This window comes from Streptopelia decaocto, assembly GCF_964273445.1.
Source record: "Streptopelia decaocto genome assembly, chromosome: 1".
NCBI lineage: Eukaryota > Metazoa > Chordata > Aves > Columbiformes > Columbidae > Streptopelia > Streptopelia decaocto.
This window is the reverse complement of record NC_138663.1, coordinates 209,485,507-209,502,372: the sequence shown is the minus strand read 5'-3', so window position 1 is coordinate 209,502,372 and position 16,866 is coordinate 209,485,507. Positions and strand designations below refer to the sequence as shown.

General features: G+C 46.1%; 1 protein-coding gene across 1 annotated transcript in view; it reads left to right on the top strand.

Annotated features, from left to right (window-relative positions):
• Positions 1 to 4,971: 4,971 nt before the first annotated feature.
• The window catches only part of UVRAG (UV radiation resistance associated), a 113,334-nt gene continuing 101,439 nt past the window's right edge, over positions 4,972 to 16,866 (top strand). The window contains exon 1 of the mRNA XM_082043722.1: positions 4,972 to 5,202. Within this exon, the coding sequence (XP_081899848.1) occupies positions 5,122 to 5,202 (81 nt within the window). The 5' untranslated portion in view covers positions 4,972 to 5,121. The remainder of the gene's footprint in view (positions 5,203 to 16,866) is intronic.

Here is a 16,866-nt window from a genome sequence, read left to right as displayed (position 1 = left end):
TCAAAAATATGCTTTATTCTTCAAGACTGTTTACCGTACTTTGTTAAAATTGCGTTTTGAAATCCTGTTAGTAATAATTTAAATTATTTTCTGGCTCTACTTTCCACTAAAGTATGTCCAGAAGAAACTGCTTCTGGCTTTCCATAAGGTCAAAGTGAGGAGCTGCTGGTGTGAGTTTGGACCACATGTGAACACAAGACATGCTCAGTAATCAAACAATGTTTTTGAAAACCTTTTTCCCTGTTTGCCAATTGGATTCACATGAAGAAAACTCAAGATCATAGAATCACAGAATCACAGAAAGGTTTGGGTCAGAAAAGACCTTAAAGATCATCTAGTCCAACCCCCTGCCATGAGCAGGGACATCTTCACCAGCTCAGGTTGCTCAGAGCCCTGTCCAGCCTGGCCTGGGATGTCTCCAGGGATGATTCAGCCACCACCTCTCTGGCCAACCTGGGCCAGGCTCTCACCACCCTCAGGGCCAACAATTTCTTCCTCATGTCTGGCCTGAATCTCCCCTCTTTTCATTTAAAACCATCACCCCTTGTCCTATCACAACAGGCCCTGCTCAAAAGTCTGTCTCCATCTTTCTTACAGGCCCCTTTTAAGTCCGGAAAGGCCGCACTAAGGTCTCCCTGGAGCTTCTGTTCTCCAGCTGAACACCCCAACTCTCTCAGCCTGTTCCCCAGCAGAGCTGTTCCAGCCTCGCATCATTTCTGTGGCTCCTCTGGCCCCTCTCCAGCAGGTCCATGTGTGTCCTGTGCTGAGGACCCAGAGCTGGACCAGCACTGCAGGGGGGTCTCACCAGAGCGGAGCAGAGGGGCAGAATCCCCTCCCTGCACCTGCTGCTCATGCTGCTGGGGATGCAGCCCAGGACACGGGTGGATTAATGGGCTGCAAGTGTATGTTGATGGCTCATGGCCAATCTTTCACCCCCCCAGCATCCCTAGTCCTTCCCCTCAGGGTTGCTCTCAATACACTGACCCCCAGCCTCTATTTGTGCTTGGGATTGCACTGACCCACATGCAGGACCTTGCACTTGGCCTTGTTGAACTTCACGAGGTTCTCACAAGCCCACATCTCCAGCCATACAAGCTCCCTCTGGATGGATCCCATCCCATAGAGCATCACCCACACCACTCAACTTGGGCAGACGGGCAGGTCACGCCGGTGGGAACCCTGCGTGAACTTGCTGCAGCCACAGGAATTTCATCTTTTATGATAATCAGCTGCAGGAACATCCACAGGGATGTAATAAAAGTCATGCCGTGATCTTCTGAATGATAACAGAGGACGCCAGCCTTTTTATGTGGTTAAAAATCTCACATGACTGTTTCCTACGGCATCGGTAATTACATAGGGCCTTACATCATGCGATGTATACAGCTGAGATTGGCAACACCACTCCAGCATTTCTGCTCCGACTGTTCATAAATCAGAGATAAAAGAAGCCACAGTCCTCGCCAGCTGCAGCCTGCAAATACTCTGGTTAAAATGAACCACCAATCCTTATTAATTAACTCATTATTTTAAGCCCCAAAGGGATGATTATTTGGTTTGAATTCAGGCAGAATCTGGGTTATTAGATGGTTTCTGTGGTGAGCTATGCGAAGGGATGGACTTAACCCCTCAAAGCTGATGAAAATCAAATGTGAGACTTATCCCTAAAAGCTCCTCAATACCACCATGAGATGGTATCGTGTATAATGAGCATTTTTATAATTCCCTCACAAAAACCTTTTTATCATGCTAAGATAACAAAAAGCAAAGATAAGTCTGAAATTTAGAATATGAGGCTGAAACTTTAACTAGCACAAGCTGGACATCTACAGGGACTTCTTTGGTGCTATATCAGTTCCGCTGCTATAAAATCGTTAATAAATTAACTTGGGATTTGGGGTCATATTTGAATTATCCTCTGGGGGAAATTTTGCTTTTTAGTCCCTGAATTATGGGCTAGGTTTTCTAGTATACATTAAGCGGCAAATTAAATGCAATCTCCATATATAGGGCATGCGAGCAGCGATGTTAAGTAACTCATTTGACTCATCTAAACACCAGTATTTTAAGAAAGTTTTGAGATAGTCTTCTACTCTCGTAAAAATGAAGAAAAATAGGAAAAACCTGCTATGGTAGTGTCATATTGACTTAAAATTCACCAAATCAGTGTAAGTTGGTCACAGAATAGTCACGTATCACCTGAGCATTGATTTTCTTTCTGTTTTTAAATCCTTTGTTGTTCTTGGCCAACAAGCCGTGGTGTGTTATTTCCATAAACCATTTTCAGTGATTTACCTAAGGAGAAACTGTTCTTGTGTGGTGATATTTAGTTTTAGATATAATTCTGAGCTATAACTACTTTGCTCAGTAGAGGAACCGTATCTAATGAGCTTCAAATTCATAAAGTGTTGCCCAAAACCCAAACAGATTTTGTTTTAAAAAGCAAGTTTTGATACTCTAAGGTGAAGATGAAAAGTTCAAAAGCAAGGAGAACATGCATTGTAATGAACCAGAAGCCAGGAGGTGAATCAAGCTGATACAACAGGTCTAAAATTACTGCATTTGAACCTCCTGATCTCCACAATGCGGCTCAGAAGTCTGGATGCTTGAAAATACTGAAATAATATATTTTTTTTTTTTTATCAGAAGAAAGAAAATGGAGAGGCACCAGTTCCCAGAAGATCTTCCGAAATAATAAGGGTACTACTTTGAAATAATTTCCCTGGTTGGACACAGCAACATTCAGAACTCAAACACAACTCCACACTCACGGCACCCAAAACTTAAGCTTGAGGTTTCGAATTTATTGGAGACCCACACGTAGAATCACACGGTTTGGTAAGAAAGTCCACACCAACTTGTCACAATGAGGCGAAATGGGGAATTACCACCTGCTAACCAAAGGAAAGAGTTTGTCAGCTCTATTTTCCACTCCTACGAAGCACTTTGGGGAAAGACAGACCATGGTTGCAAGGGAAGAAGGATGGAAGGGGATGACTTCTGCAAGGAACTCCAGCCAACTTGACTTTCTACTCCACTTTTCATGTTCTTCCCCTCATTGTTGTTTTTAAATTTTTAATGAGTTTGTGGTTGAATACCCAAGACCAAAACGCATGCTAAAGACAATGCTGGTATAATGCACTTCAACACAGCATGAATATTGCAAAACCATGAGTACTGAACGTGAACGAAGGCTTGGGGGGCTTCCAGTGGAGAAGTCCTCTATGGTGTGGGACCTCCATGGGGCTGAGGGCAGGAGCACAGAAGGACAGGAGGAGAAGAGGACAGGAGGACAGCAGAACAGGAGGACAGGAGGACAGGAGAACAGGAGGACAGGACTTTCCAGCACTACACGCCACACTCAGCCCTTCCAGAGCCACCTGATCTGGTGGGAACAGGCATTTCCAGTGTCGCGGCACACACTGGGGACAGGCGTTCCCAGTACTGCTGCGGGGTGGTGGGACGGGTGTTCCTGGCGGTGTGAGGACGGGTGTTTCGGCACAGCCCTTGCTGGTCCCTGTCAATGCAATGGGAACGAGCGTCTCCAGCATGGCCACCTACACCAGCAAAGGTGCCGTGGGCATTGGTGGCCCCAGAGGGGCATGGGGACAGGACTGGCGCTCCCAGTGCTGCATGGTACGTGGGGGTGGTGTCACTCTGGTGGGTATGGTCTTTCTGGCCAGGATGGATGTTGTCTGGGTGGGATGGTGGTGGGCGCTGGGGGGATGGCTGTGTTGGGGCTCAGCGTGTGTTGGCATCAGGGTTGGCCTGATGTGGGGTGAGTTGGCACCACGTGAGGTGAGCTGGTGCAGTGCGGTGTGGGTCAGCGTGATGTAGGGTGGGTGGACGTGATGTGGGATGGGTGGACATGATGTGGGATGGGTGGATATGATGTGGGGTGGGTGGACATGGTATGGGGTGGGTTGGAGTGGTGTGGGGTGGGTTGGTGTGATGTTGAGTTTGTTGGCATGATGTGGGACAAGTTGGTCTGTTGGGGGCAGGTTGGTGTCATGTGGCACAGGTGACATGATGTGGGGTAGGTTGGGGTGATGTGGGGCAGGTGACATGGTGGGGGGTAGGTTGTTGTGGTGTGGGGCAGGTTGGGGTGACATGGGGCAGGTTGGTGTGGGGCAGGTGACATAGTGTGGGGCAGATGACATGATGTGGGGCAGGTGACATGATGTGGGGTCGGTTGTTGTGGTGTGGGGCAGGTTGGGGTGACATGGGGCAGGTTGGTGTGGGGCAGGTGACATACTGTGGGGCAGATGACATGATGTGGGGCAGGTGGCATGATGTGGGGCAGGTGACATGCTGTGGGGTAGGTTGGTGTGGTGTGGGGCAGGTGACACACTGTAGGGCAGGTTGGTGTGGTGTGGGGCAGATTGGGGTGACATTGGGCAGGTTGGTGTGGGGCAGGTGACATGCTGTGGGACAGGTGACATGCTGTGGGATAGGTTGGTGTGGTGTGGGGCAGGTGACACGATGTGGGGCAGGTGACATGATATGGGGCAGGTTGGTGTGGGGCAGGTTACATGATGTGGGGCTGGCTGGTGTCATGTGGGGCAGGTGACACGATGTGGGCAGCGTGGTCCCAGGCCGTTCCCGTTGCCATGGCGACACCCGCCCCCTGTCCCCCCCGCACACCCGCCCAGCAAAATATTTTCGTCCCACCACGTGATAAAAACAGCTTCCCCCCCCAACACGTGACTGTAGACGAGAGACGTCAATCAAACCCGCCTTGTTCCAATCACCTGCCGCTCCTTCGGCTGCTGTCCCTCCTTCCGGAAGTCGACGCTCCAATCGGCGCCCGCTCCTGTCCCGACTGTTTGACAGAGGCCGCGGAGAGGAGCGTTGATTGGCGTTGCTTTCACCCAGTCGCCTCTCAAGGGCGCAGCCGCGCTCCCGCCTCTGCGCAGCAGCAACCAATGAGCGAGCGCAACACTGCTTCCCTCCCGCCCCGCGCCGGCCGCCCCCCAGCACTGCGGTAATATGGCTCCGTAGCGAGCGGCCCGGGCCGGTGCTGCTGCCGCCATTAACCCCTGGGTGCCCGGCGGCAGGGGGGGAGCGGCCCGCGGGGCTCATGCGCTGCAGCCGCTGCCCGGCCGTTGCCCTACCGTGAGGATGAGCTCGGTCGCCGGCCCCGCCGCTTTACCCCCGGGCTCCGCCACCCGGGCCTTGCATGTGGAGCTGCCCTCGCAGCAGGTACGGCGGGACCGCGGGGGAGGGTCGGGCCGGAGGCGGCCTCAGCTGGGGGAGGGGGTGCTCCCTGAGGTGTAGGGGCCCTCCTTGAGGGGAGGGTGCCCTGAGGTGAAGGGGGGTTGCTCACTGAGATGTGAGGGTGCTCACTGAGGTATGAGGTCCCCTGTGAAGTGAAGGGGGTTGCTCCCTGGTCTGGACGGTCCCCTGAGGTGAAGGGCGTTGCTCACTGCGATTTGGGGGTGTCCTGAGGTGAAAGAGGGGTGCTCACTGAGATGTGGAGGTGCTCACTGAGATGTGGGGTCCCCTGAGGTAAAAAGGGGGGTGCTACCTGGGATGTGGAGGTGCCCTGAGACGTGGGGATCCCCTGAGGTGAAGGAGGGGGTGGATATTGAGGTCTGGGGTGCCCTGAGGTGAAAGGGGGGTGCTCACTGAGATGTGGGGTGCATCCTGAGATGTGGGTTCCCCTGAGGTGAAAGGGGGGTGCTCACTGAGATGTGGGGTGCATCCTGAGATGTGGGTTCCCCTGAGGTGAAAGGGGGGTGCTCACTGAGGTGTGGGGTTTCCTGAGGTAAAAGTGGCGTGCTACCTGGGATGTGGAGGTGTGCTGAGATGTGGGGGTCCCCTGCGATGAAGGTGGGGAGCACATTGAGGTATAGGTTGCCCCAACATGAAGGGGGGTGCTCGCTGAGATATGGAGGTGCCCTGGGACGTGGGGATCCCCTGAGGTGAAGGAGGGCGTGGATACTGAGGTCTGGGGTGCCCTGAGTGGAAAGGGGGGTGCTCACTGAGATGTGGGGTGCTCACTGAGATGTGGGGTCCCCTGAGGTAAAGGGGGGGTGCATCCTGAGACGTGCGGTTCCCTGAGGTGAAAGGGGGGTGCTCACTGAGGTGTGGGGGTGCTCTGAGGTATAAAGGGGGTGCTCACTGAGGTGTGGGGTCCCCTGAGGTAAAGGGGGGGTGCATCCTGAGACGTGCGGTTCCCTGAGGTGAAAGGGGGGTGCTCACTGAGGTGTGGGGGTGCTCTGAGGTATAAAGGGGGTGCTCACTGAGGTGTGGGGTCCCCTGAGGTAAAAGTGGCGTGCTACCTGGGATGTGGAGGTGTGCTGAGATGTGGGGGTCCCCTGCGGTGAAGGTGGGGAGCACACTGAGGTATAGGTTGCGCCAACATGAAAGGGGTGCTCACTGAGATGTGGAGGTGCTCTGAGATGTGTGCATCCCCTGAGGTGAAGGGGGGTGCTCCACAAGGTTTGCCCCCCCCCTGAAGGTGCAGAGGTGGTGAAGTGCCCTCTAAAGTGCAGTGGGGGGGTTCTCTGATATACGGGGTTGCCCGAGGCAGAGTCCCCAAGCTGATGGAAGTGGGGTCCCTGAGGAAGGGAGTTTTAGCCCCCTTTTCTTGAGCTGGTAGGAAGATGAGAGGGTGAGGACCCTTTTCCATGGGGACAGGGGACTGTGCCCCTTTTGTGCCAGCACTGGAGAGTCAAGGGGGGGGTTCCCTCTCCCCAAGAGGCTGCTCCTGTGCCCACGGAGATGCTGGATGCAAACTGCAGCTGAGAGTTGCAGCACAGATAACACCCAGATAAATCAGCTTTAACCTTGGGTAGCTGATGAGGTGGGAACAGCTGGGGTGCCCTCTGCTCTCCTGCTGAATTGGGGTGGAGGATAAAACCTACCGGTGAGTTCCGAACAGCACTGAAATGTTCCCTCCCCATCACATCCTTCCTTCGGCTAACTCTGTTTTTCCTGTTTGCTGGTAGTTGGCTTTTGGTTTACTGGGCAACCGTCCCGTGTTTTAATTTTGGAGAGCATTAGAAGCGAGGTTAAGTAAGGAAGTCTAGGCTGTGCTGGAGGGTTTAGCAATCCGTATCAAACTAAGTCTGTGCCCTTTCCCCTCTTGCATGCAGTGCCTTTTATTTTATGGGTCTAGTCAGCTTAAGCAGTGTGAGGGAGTGGAGTGAATAATTACTTAGCACAGGCATGCTTTTCCGTAGAAATTCTCTGAGATCTGAATCTGCATGTGAAGTTTTAGTTCATTACTTCGGTGCCGTCAATGTTATTAAGAAGTAGACAAGTGATCAGAGTTGAGCTACGTGCTTCCAGATGTGAAAATGAGTAGTTCCTAGAGAAAAATCAATAGATGCCAACTTGAAATGGAGAGATAACTGCTCCTTGGATAAACATGATTTACCAGATGTCCTCTTAGGGGCAAAGGGAGGGAATGGAGACGGCTCTTGGCCACCAGAGCTGTGCAAGTATTGACCCTAATCTGACAGCAAGTACTTACTGTAAAATGTGGGCCTGTTCTATGTTAATGAACATAAACACGAGCACTACTGTGAGTGAACTTTACAGGGAGCAGCGGATTGTTGCGGAGATCAAGTAAGGCCTTCTCCCTGCTGAATTTTTGGTTTTATTCTTTCCCAGGCTTATGCAAGAACCAAGTGAATGCTGCAGGGAGAAGCCTTAGTTATTAGTCATTGGACTTCATTTGTGAAAGTGACACCAAAACACAGTCATTTTTTCTAGGAGCAGACACTTTTGTAGGAGTTTTGAGGAACAGAAACTGAATCATCGGTTTGTGTTCCAGTCAAGTAAATATTTAGTTTAAGTTCCCTAGGGTGGGCACTGAAGAAATATTAATTGTAGCAAATGTAAGTCTTGGACAAAGTCTGAGGTATTGTTTTGTTGTGTGCTCTGCAAATATAAGGACCACGTGCTGAGGTATCTGTGTGCTGTGTCAGGGCATGTAATCAAATCAAGAAGCTCTGTAACTGCAGTCAGAGAGTGATAAAAAATCATCCTCTTTCACTGTTTTATCTGAGCTTAAATGTCTGTTACTGAATTACAAGATACTTTACCTTGAAGGGGCTGATCATCTTGGGGATATTTTACTGCAGAATCATGAAAAAGAACGAAAAGTCATTCCAGTCTATTGTACCACTTCTGTAATGCAAAAAATCTGGCTGATCTGAGTGTGGTGCTACATAATGCAAGGTAATTATTTACTACCTGCCAGCACAGAAATCAGCTCAGTGATTTGTTTTAGTAGGCAGTTTTCTCTAGAACAACCAATGCTGCATTTTTTAACTATAAGGACAAGAGTAAGATGGTCTTAGTCACAGCTATAAACCTCCCTAAAGACCAAATTCACAAATGTGAACTTAAGCTGGGTGCTTTTAATGACTGAAGTGACTTTTTAATGACTGTAATGTGGGTTTAGTCTAGATTTAATTGTTCCAGTGAAATTCGTATTGACTAGAAGACAAAGTTCCTGCTACTGACACATTTGCAGGAGTGGAAAGTCATGTCCGAAACCTTTTGCCACTGTGACAACACTTGTGTCAGGCTGACTAACCTATTCTTTAACTTGCTTGTTGGTGACAGGATGACCTGGCCTAAGAATGCCTTTTGCTGTCATATTCTGCCTTTTAAGTGGGAGAAACAGAGGATATGGCTGTAGATAAATGCATCTGGTTAAGCATAAAATTCCAATTTGTATCTCTAAGTAATCGTGTCAGACCGTCATTTTCTTTTGCTGGAAGAGCAAGTCTAACAGAACTAAAAATGTGTTGTGAAATAATTACACTTTAAAAGCAGATATTCTTTAGCATTATCTCTTTCTAGTTGCTTGAGGCAAGAAATCCAGGAGTGTCATGAATACTTACTGATTTCTAAATGCTCAAAACTTCTCAGTCCCATCATCATAAGCAGTTCAAAGCCATGGGGCGGGGAGGGGTTGGGGAAGCCAAACCTTTCAGACTCTCATATTCCAAATGAAAGAGGTGGGGCAAAAAAATACCATCTTAACAGACAGAGCCAGTTATGCTGCAGTCAAATGATCTTTTCAATGTTCTTGTGCTGATTGTCATGTGTGCTTCTCTAGAGGCAGAAAAGCACATCTTTGTGGGCTCCAAAAACAGCGCCTCCAGCAAACTTTTCCTTCATGCTGAAATTGAGGAACTTTTACTATCAATTCCACCATGAGATAGAAGCTTTTGATGAACTGTGAGGCAGTGTTTGAAGCTTCAACTTGAACCGCAGTACAAACAGCTGTACTGTACAGCACAGGCTGTAGTGCGTGAATAAGGAGTTGTAAGGAAGAAAAAGAGCCCATACATTGTTTTTTCTTAAATGAATGATTTTCAGTCAGTCTGTGGTTTAAGCGTGTCCAATCCCCCTTGTCTGCATGACACGAATAATCTATAGGTGTAATTGCGTTTGGTTTTGGGTGAAGCAGAGGAGGATCCCTCAGAAATAATGGCTAGAACCATTTTAGAAAATGATTAAAATGTCCCCGTCACTTAATTGTGATAAAGATAAATGACAGAAGAAAAGCAAACAAACCCCAATGTGGATGCCAGTGTAGTAGGTGAGTATAAAGTTGTAAGTGTATTAGCACTTCAGTGACTTGACTGATTTTAAAACGTCATTTCAGCAGCCCCTTGGGAGTGGTTTGACTGTACACCAACTGCAGGGAAAATGCTCATCAGCTGGTTGCATCTCTACCACCACTACCTACTGACTGTAAGCTAGAAAGTTTGGTCTGTTTGTGTTGCTGATTTCCACTGGCTTGATTGAAGATCATCTATTACTTCCAAATTACAGAATCGCAGAATGGACTGGGTTGGAAAAGACCTCAGAGATCATCCAGTCCAACCCTTGGTCCAACTCCAGTCCATTGACTAGATCATGGCACTAAGTGCCATGGCCAATCTCAGTTTAAAAACCTCCAGGGCCGGTGAGTGCAGCACCTCCCTGGGCAGCCATTCCAATGCCTGACCACTCTCTCTGCACAGAATTGCTTTCTGATCTCCAGCCTAAATTTCCCCTGGCAGAGTTGAAGCCCATGCCCCCTTGTCCTATTGCTGACTGCCTGGGAGAAGAGACCAATCCCCCCCTGGCTAGAACTGCCCTTCAGGTAGTTCTAGAGAGTGCTGAGCTCACCTCTAAGCCTCCTCTTCTCCAGACTAAACAAGCCCAGCTCCCTCAGCCTCTCCCCATAGGGCTTGTGTTCCAGTCCCTTCCCCAGTCTTGTTGCTCTTCTCTGGACCCGCTCCAGCACTTCAATCTCTTTCCTGAGCTGAGGGGCCCAGAACTGAACACAATACTCCAGGTGTGGCCTCCCCAATGCAGAGTACAGGGAAAGGATCACTGCCCTTGTCCTGCTGATCATGCTATTTTTGATACAGGAATTATAGACAAAAAATGGTAGGTGATGTTTATACTGTACATTAGGCCGTTCTATAATGGCACTGTAGATCACCTCCACCGATATCTGCTTTTTTCCCCAGGAAACCCTTCAACTCTTGGACCTCTGTTATTGATGCTTTGATGTAAGTGATTTTCTGTTCACTGGAGATATGTTGGGCAATGGGGAGAAAAAAAGCTAGGTATTATAGATACTAGGGGGTACATTATGAGATGTAAACTGAGTTAGTTCTTTTCCGTGAGAGGATTTAGTTCCAGTTCAGTGTTGGTCAGTCGTGTTTCAATATGCCCCATGTAGTTGTGTCCAATGTGGGTTTCCAAGATGAGCTGCTCAAAGACCGTGGATGTGTTATGTGGGAGGGAGTGAGATGTGCTTTGGTGAATATGGCCGCGGTGGTAAGAAGGGCAGGAGTAACTTGTTCCATCCTGTATAGCCATGCTAGACCAAAGTCCACGTGACCCAATATCTTCTATATCTTTCAGCTCATCTCTTGTCAGATGGTGGAAGTTTCTGTGGAAAGGAGCAGCAGTGACCTTTCAGCCACAAACTTCAGAATTTGTGTTTAGGGTGGAGCAAGCAGTGAGACTTCCCAAGGACACTGTAACCTCTGTTCACTTGCAGGCTGGGATTCACAAAGAACCAGTTGGAGTTTGATGGATTTTTAGGAGCAAAACTTAGAAAAGGTGGCTTGTGTGGCTTCTGTACTAGTTGAACCCTAGGAGCAGTTTAGCTCCATAGTGTGGGAGAGAGTTTTAGGATGATAAGGTCAAGGGGCCTGAACTGGTTCCATGATGGACCATGTGAGGTTTCTTTGTACTCTGAACTTCAACAAACTGCAGAACATGACATTTGGTTGTACTCAGCGCTGCTACAGACTTGTCAGACTAGATGCATGTTGGTTTTATGAAATACACGTTGGCATTTCCATTAGCCACATAAAACTATTATGTGGCCAGGATATGTTTTCTCCCATCCTACTACTGTTCAAACAGCAGGTTATCCTCATCCTAAACCTCTTTGGCAGGGAAAGGTCTTTCGTTTTGAAGACTGAAGATGAAAATCTTATTTATGAACTGAAAAAGCTTCTATCAACCAAACAAAGTTCTGGAGCAGACCCGTAAGTGGTAGGAAGAAAAGCCCCCAAATCAACTTTGAACATGAATCCACTCTGTAAGGTTTACCTTCCATGAACTGGTGGAATGTAATAAAGATATTTAATTCAAAGACCGTGAAGGTCCTTTTCAGGTTTATACTCTTATTCCATTTTTGTTCCTATAAATAAGTGGGAAGTTGATGGCAAGATCCAAATATCTCATTGAGGACCATAGCATTGAAGATTCTGTCCATTCTGTAAAATTTCTTGTGTAAGAAATTGTTCCACTGAGCTACATTTAAAGAAATAATATATACTAAATGTCTGACAGTCTTTGAGCATCTGGGGTTTTAGTAATGACACGAGCTTTAATGTACGTGCTTCAGAAACTTGCATTGCTGCACTGTTTGAACCCAGGATGGAAAGGAATGGAAGTCACGAGTGAACTTCAAAGCAAAAGATGTTTTTTCTTTTGAAAGTACTTCTGGAAAGACCTTTCCAGGAAGGAAAGAAAAAGTACTTTTGGATTGCAGGTACTTCTGAATTCCAATAATAAATAAAAACATATTTTCAGGAGTTGAAAGTGACAATCCAGTATAATCCAGTACCTTAGATACTTGAGGTGATCTGAGTGAGTAGAGGTGAAGCAAGATGAGAAGAATATGGGTGAATTAGAACAAGGTTAAAATTTCATAGTTACTTTCTTTAAAGATGTGTGCACCAACTTGGGTAATATGACAGAAATAGGTGACTGAAAATGTGCTTGCAAATGAGTTTGAGAGGTCTTGTGTGTGGGAGAAGTGAAGAAAGCTGCTGCACGGGTATGTGTGTTCTAGTTTTTCAGCTAAAACAGTGTGAAAAGAGCTTAAAGTAGTTTTATGTAGCTATTGTTTTACATTCCACTGAGTAATATGAAAACAAAGAGTGATTCTTAAGTATTTTACTTCCCCTTTCCTACTGAAAATGCTGGGGGAAATGAGAATAGCGGATGGAAAGTGTCATATTTGAATATTGCTTTCACTTCTCCTTGACGTGTGCTATCTTTAAAGGCCAAGTGGGGAGGGAAGTGCCGCTCCAGTCAAGCACCACAATGTGAATGTGGACCTAGTGTTCCTAACACATTTGTATCCACGTCCAGCTGTATCCATGTATAATGCTTATTAGAGATAATTAGTAGGAAACTGTTGTTAAAGTTACTGTCAAACCATAATTGTAGCCCAGAAGGTTGAATGTTAATGTGGTGCTAGATTATTTTCTCTCTGCAGTGTGTACTTTTTTTCCAAGGAATGCAAGTGTGATTCACAGACTGGATGATCTGTTGATAAGTTAGAGACTGTTCTGTCAGAAAGCTCTAATAAATCAGTTTTGGTGCTTTATTCAAGAGATGTGTGGAGGGTTCGGGAATACTCTTAATTGAGTGAAGGAAAGGTCTTGGTAGCTGGTAACTTAAGGACTCATTCCTTGTTAATGAAGAGATGCTGCTCTGCCCTTGAATTATCATCCAGTAACATGATAAACATTCATATGCTTCAGGTTATTAATCTGTGGCTGCTGTTTGCTTGTGTAACTTGGTGCATGCTTAAAATCAAGTGATTCTTTAAAGTCAGAAGTGCCTTTGCTTTGATTTTTGTTGATGCTTTATTCCATAAGGACCTGTTTACTTTTTTGGGCCTTCCTTCTTAGCATCATCCTGTTTTCCATTGCTTAATTGGTATTCCCAGGTCATTCCCACAGCTAATATGGACTAAACCTCTCTTGCCCAAGGTGACATTAAGAGGCTTAAGGGACTTCTCTGAACTGCTATAGTGCATTATTAAGGGGGTAGAACTTGTGCCCTGATCTTTTCTACCCATGGCATAGTTCGCATGTTGTATGGAAGAAGCAGTTACAGTTTTGGTCTTTCATCTTGCAAGTGAGTAAATATTTAGATGAACTGGGAGGAAAACATCAATAAGGAAAGATGCTGTTTGTAGCTGCTGTGCCTTAAAGGTCTTGGTTAAAGATGGACAGACTGTATATGTAGTTCCTTGTTATTTGTATCTTATATAAACACCTAGCAAGAGGAGCTTTGTCTGGCAAGTGGTCAGTGCTTGTAAGATTTTCTTAAGCCCAGTTTAGAACAATGTTTTAGGGTGTGCTGACAGTTTTTAGTTTTCAGAGTTCAGGTGTTTGCCAGCTCACTTGATCTGTCACTCTTGGTGTGGTAGTGACCATAACCAAACACAGCTGTTCAAACCGTGCACAGAAAGAGCTTGGTTTGCTTAAGTCACTGCATGGGCTTATGATTTTGCTTTTGAATCCATCCTGCTAATGTTACATTTTAAGTAAATTCTATGTTTTGAGACTTGTTCTGTTGCGCCTAATCAGCTGTTTGTATCCTAAGACTGAATACTGCTGTCTTCTGTACCTGTCCCTACATTATGTTTTAAATAATGAGCTCTTTCAGTCTTTCTGCAGAGGTGAGCACAAGTTTTGGATGTGGAAAGAAGGATGAGGATGCAGAAGATTAGTGAAGAGTTTGAACACTGTGGGCTTGTGTTGAATATCAGTTTTGATCTTGACTGTTTAATTGGTTCTGAGCTCTAATAAAGCAGTGTAGATTTTCTGTAGGTGTACTTCTGTGCATAAAGAGATTTCTTGCTCCTGTTGAACAGTTACCAGCTGTTTACATCATTACTCTGAGGTCAAACTTGAGTTCTGAGTTGCTCCCTGGTGTAAATTCAGTCGTTTAATGAGGAAAGAGTTTAGTGGGGTAGGTAGTAAGAAAGGATACAAAGGAGGATAGACCGAAGGACTTCGCCACCTTTTAAGAGTCATATGTATCTATCTTTAATTTTTTTCAGTGATTATGCAATTAGCTATCTTAATTATTTTCTGATACTAGTGCTGTCATTTTAATTAGCATTAAAGGAGCAGGTTGTGCCATGGACTGACATACTTTGTTAGATATAACATGGACTTCACATATTGCATTATTTAGCTTTGGGTTGAGCTAAGAAAAGACTCTTTTGCAGTCAGTAGCTGGAGAATATTTATACTTCTGCATGGGCCATGTCAAATATAGGGATGCTCCTTGTTTTTCCTCTCTCACTTTCTCCCTGTATGAATTAGGGAAGACTCCATGTCTTTTGGACCACATAATCCATTTGCTGACTGTCCTTGTTGAAACTCTCAATGCAATACAGCGGTAGTTGTGGTGGAGTATGGATGATTAGGAAACCTGTATTGAGCCTTAATGTGTTCAAGTGAAGGTTTCACAGGTGTTTTCTGTCTCAAGTGAACCTTTCAAAAGCCTTTCAGATGCTCATAAGTGTAATGGAAAGGAAGTACATTGATTTAAGGAACTGTAAAGTAAAATCCACAATTGCACGTCTGTGAAAACTTCAAGCCCATGTTTGACTTTTCTTGTGCTCATTTATTCTGGGTAAATCACACTGCACAGATTCAATGTGTCTCATTCTTTGCATCAAATCTTTAGCAGCGTGAGGAAATAAAGTGTTATATGTATCTATGTTGCATCTTCACAGGAAAAAAATGCAGTTACATTCTTTCTGTGCATCTTCGAACTGGTACCAGAAAGCAGCTGAGCCTTAGAAAGGGAAATTAATTCCTGAACTGCTGTTAAATCCCATCCCTTGACATAAGGAAATTGAGATATGAAGAGGGGCGAAATTATGAGGAGATCCACAAGCAATTCATTGAACTGATGGTGGCTGTGTAGCTTTGATGGTCTTGCTGTCTTCACATAAATTCCTTATGGTATGTCCTACAAAACTGCGTATCAAATGCTTCTGCTTTGCTTTGAAGTAGATCTGAAATCACATGTGATTCTCTTTACTCTGAGCTGTCAGAAGCTGAGCTGAGAAAAAACTGATTACAAAACTTAAAAAAAAAAATCTTCCTAGCAAGTGTGTAAATTGGAGTACAAGCATTTTCCTGTCCTTCCTGTGGCTTTAAGTGACAAAACATCTGAACTTCCCATTGTACATTCCTTTGCTGTTAAAAGCTTTGTGCACTTGACGCAAACCTTCTGTAATGAGCCTTTTTTTTTTTTTGTAGTGGAGTGTATTAAACTGGAAAACAAGGCAGCTTGAAAGCTTACATAAAATTGAAGTACGAATTCTTGTCTGTCATCTGACTTCCAAGAACTCGTATCATATGATTGCTACTTAACAGTCAAACTGGTACGAACAGGCGAAAGCAAGTAGTGAAAATCTGAGGAAATGGGAAGTTGTAGTAACAAGGTGTAGAGCTATGATAATAAATAATACAAATGTTGGCCAAATACAGTCCATATTTTGACAGATTTTTCTTTTTTAGAACTTTTATGCTTTTTAATGAAATTAAAAATCACAGAATCCCAGAATGTCAGGGATTGGAAGGGACCTGGAAAGCTCATCCAGTGCAATCCCCCCATGGAGCAGGAACACCCAGATGAGGTTACACAGGAAGGTGTCCAGGCGGGTTGGAATGTCTGCACAGAAGGAGACTCCACAACCACCCTGGGCAGCCTGGGCCAGGCTCTGACACCCTCACTGAGAAGAAGTTTCTTCTCCAATTTAAGTGGAACCTCCTGTATTCCAGTTTGTACTCATTACCTCTTGTCCAACCATTGGTTGTCACTGAGAAGAGCCTGGCTCCATCCTCCTGACACTCCACCTTTATATATCTGTAAGCATTAATGAGGTCACCCCTCAGTCTCCTCTTCTCCAAGCTCCAGAGCCCCAGCTCCCTCAGCCTTTCCTCACACGGGAGATGCTCCACTCCCTTCAGCATCTTTGTTGCCCTGCAGTGGACTCTCTCCAGCAGTTCCGTGTCCTTCTGGAACTGAGGGGCCACAACTGGACACAATATTCCAGGTGTGGTCTCCCCAGGGCAGAGTAGAGGGGCAGGAGAACCTCTCTGACCTACTGACCACCCTTCTTCTAATCCACCCCAGGTACCATTGGCTTCCTGGCCACAAGGGCCCAGTGCTGGCTCATGGTCATCCTGCTGTCTACTAGGACCCCCAGGTCCCTTTCCCCTACACTGCTCTCTAAAAAATATTCAACCTGATTGCTGTCAGCTACAAAACACAGAGCTTTGTGTTTTCCTGTGACTTAATTATTACAAATATTCAGAGACCCGCATAGCTGACCTCGCAAGCTGAGGTCTGTTAACTTGGAATCAGCTCCATTTGCTGTAGTAATGTTTGTGTTGCTAACTAATCTTTGCGCCGTGCTTTAATGCTAAAATAGTTGGAAGGATTTTGCTGAAATTCTTCCAGAGCTCCTGTGGGTCATAAAACAAACAAGCCAGGAAACTCATGTGGCATCCAGGTAAAACCAGAATATGTACCAGCTTGTACAGAGGTCAGAGCTGATCGTGA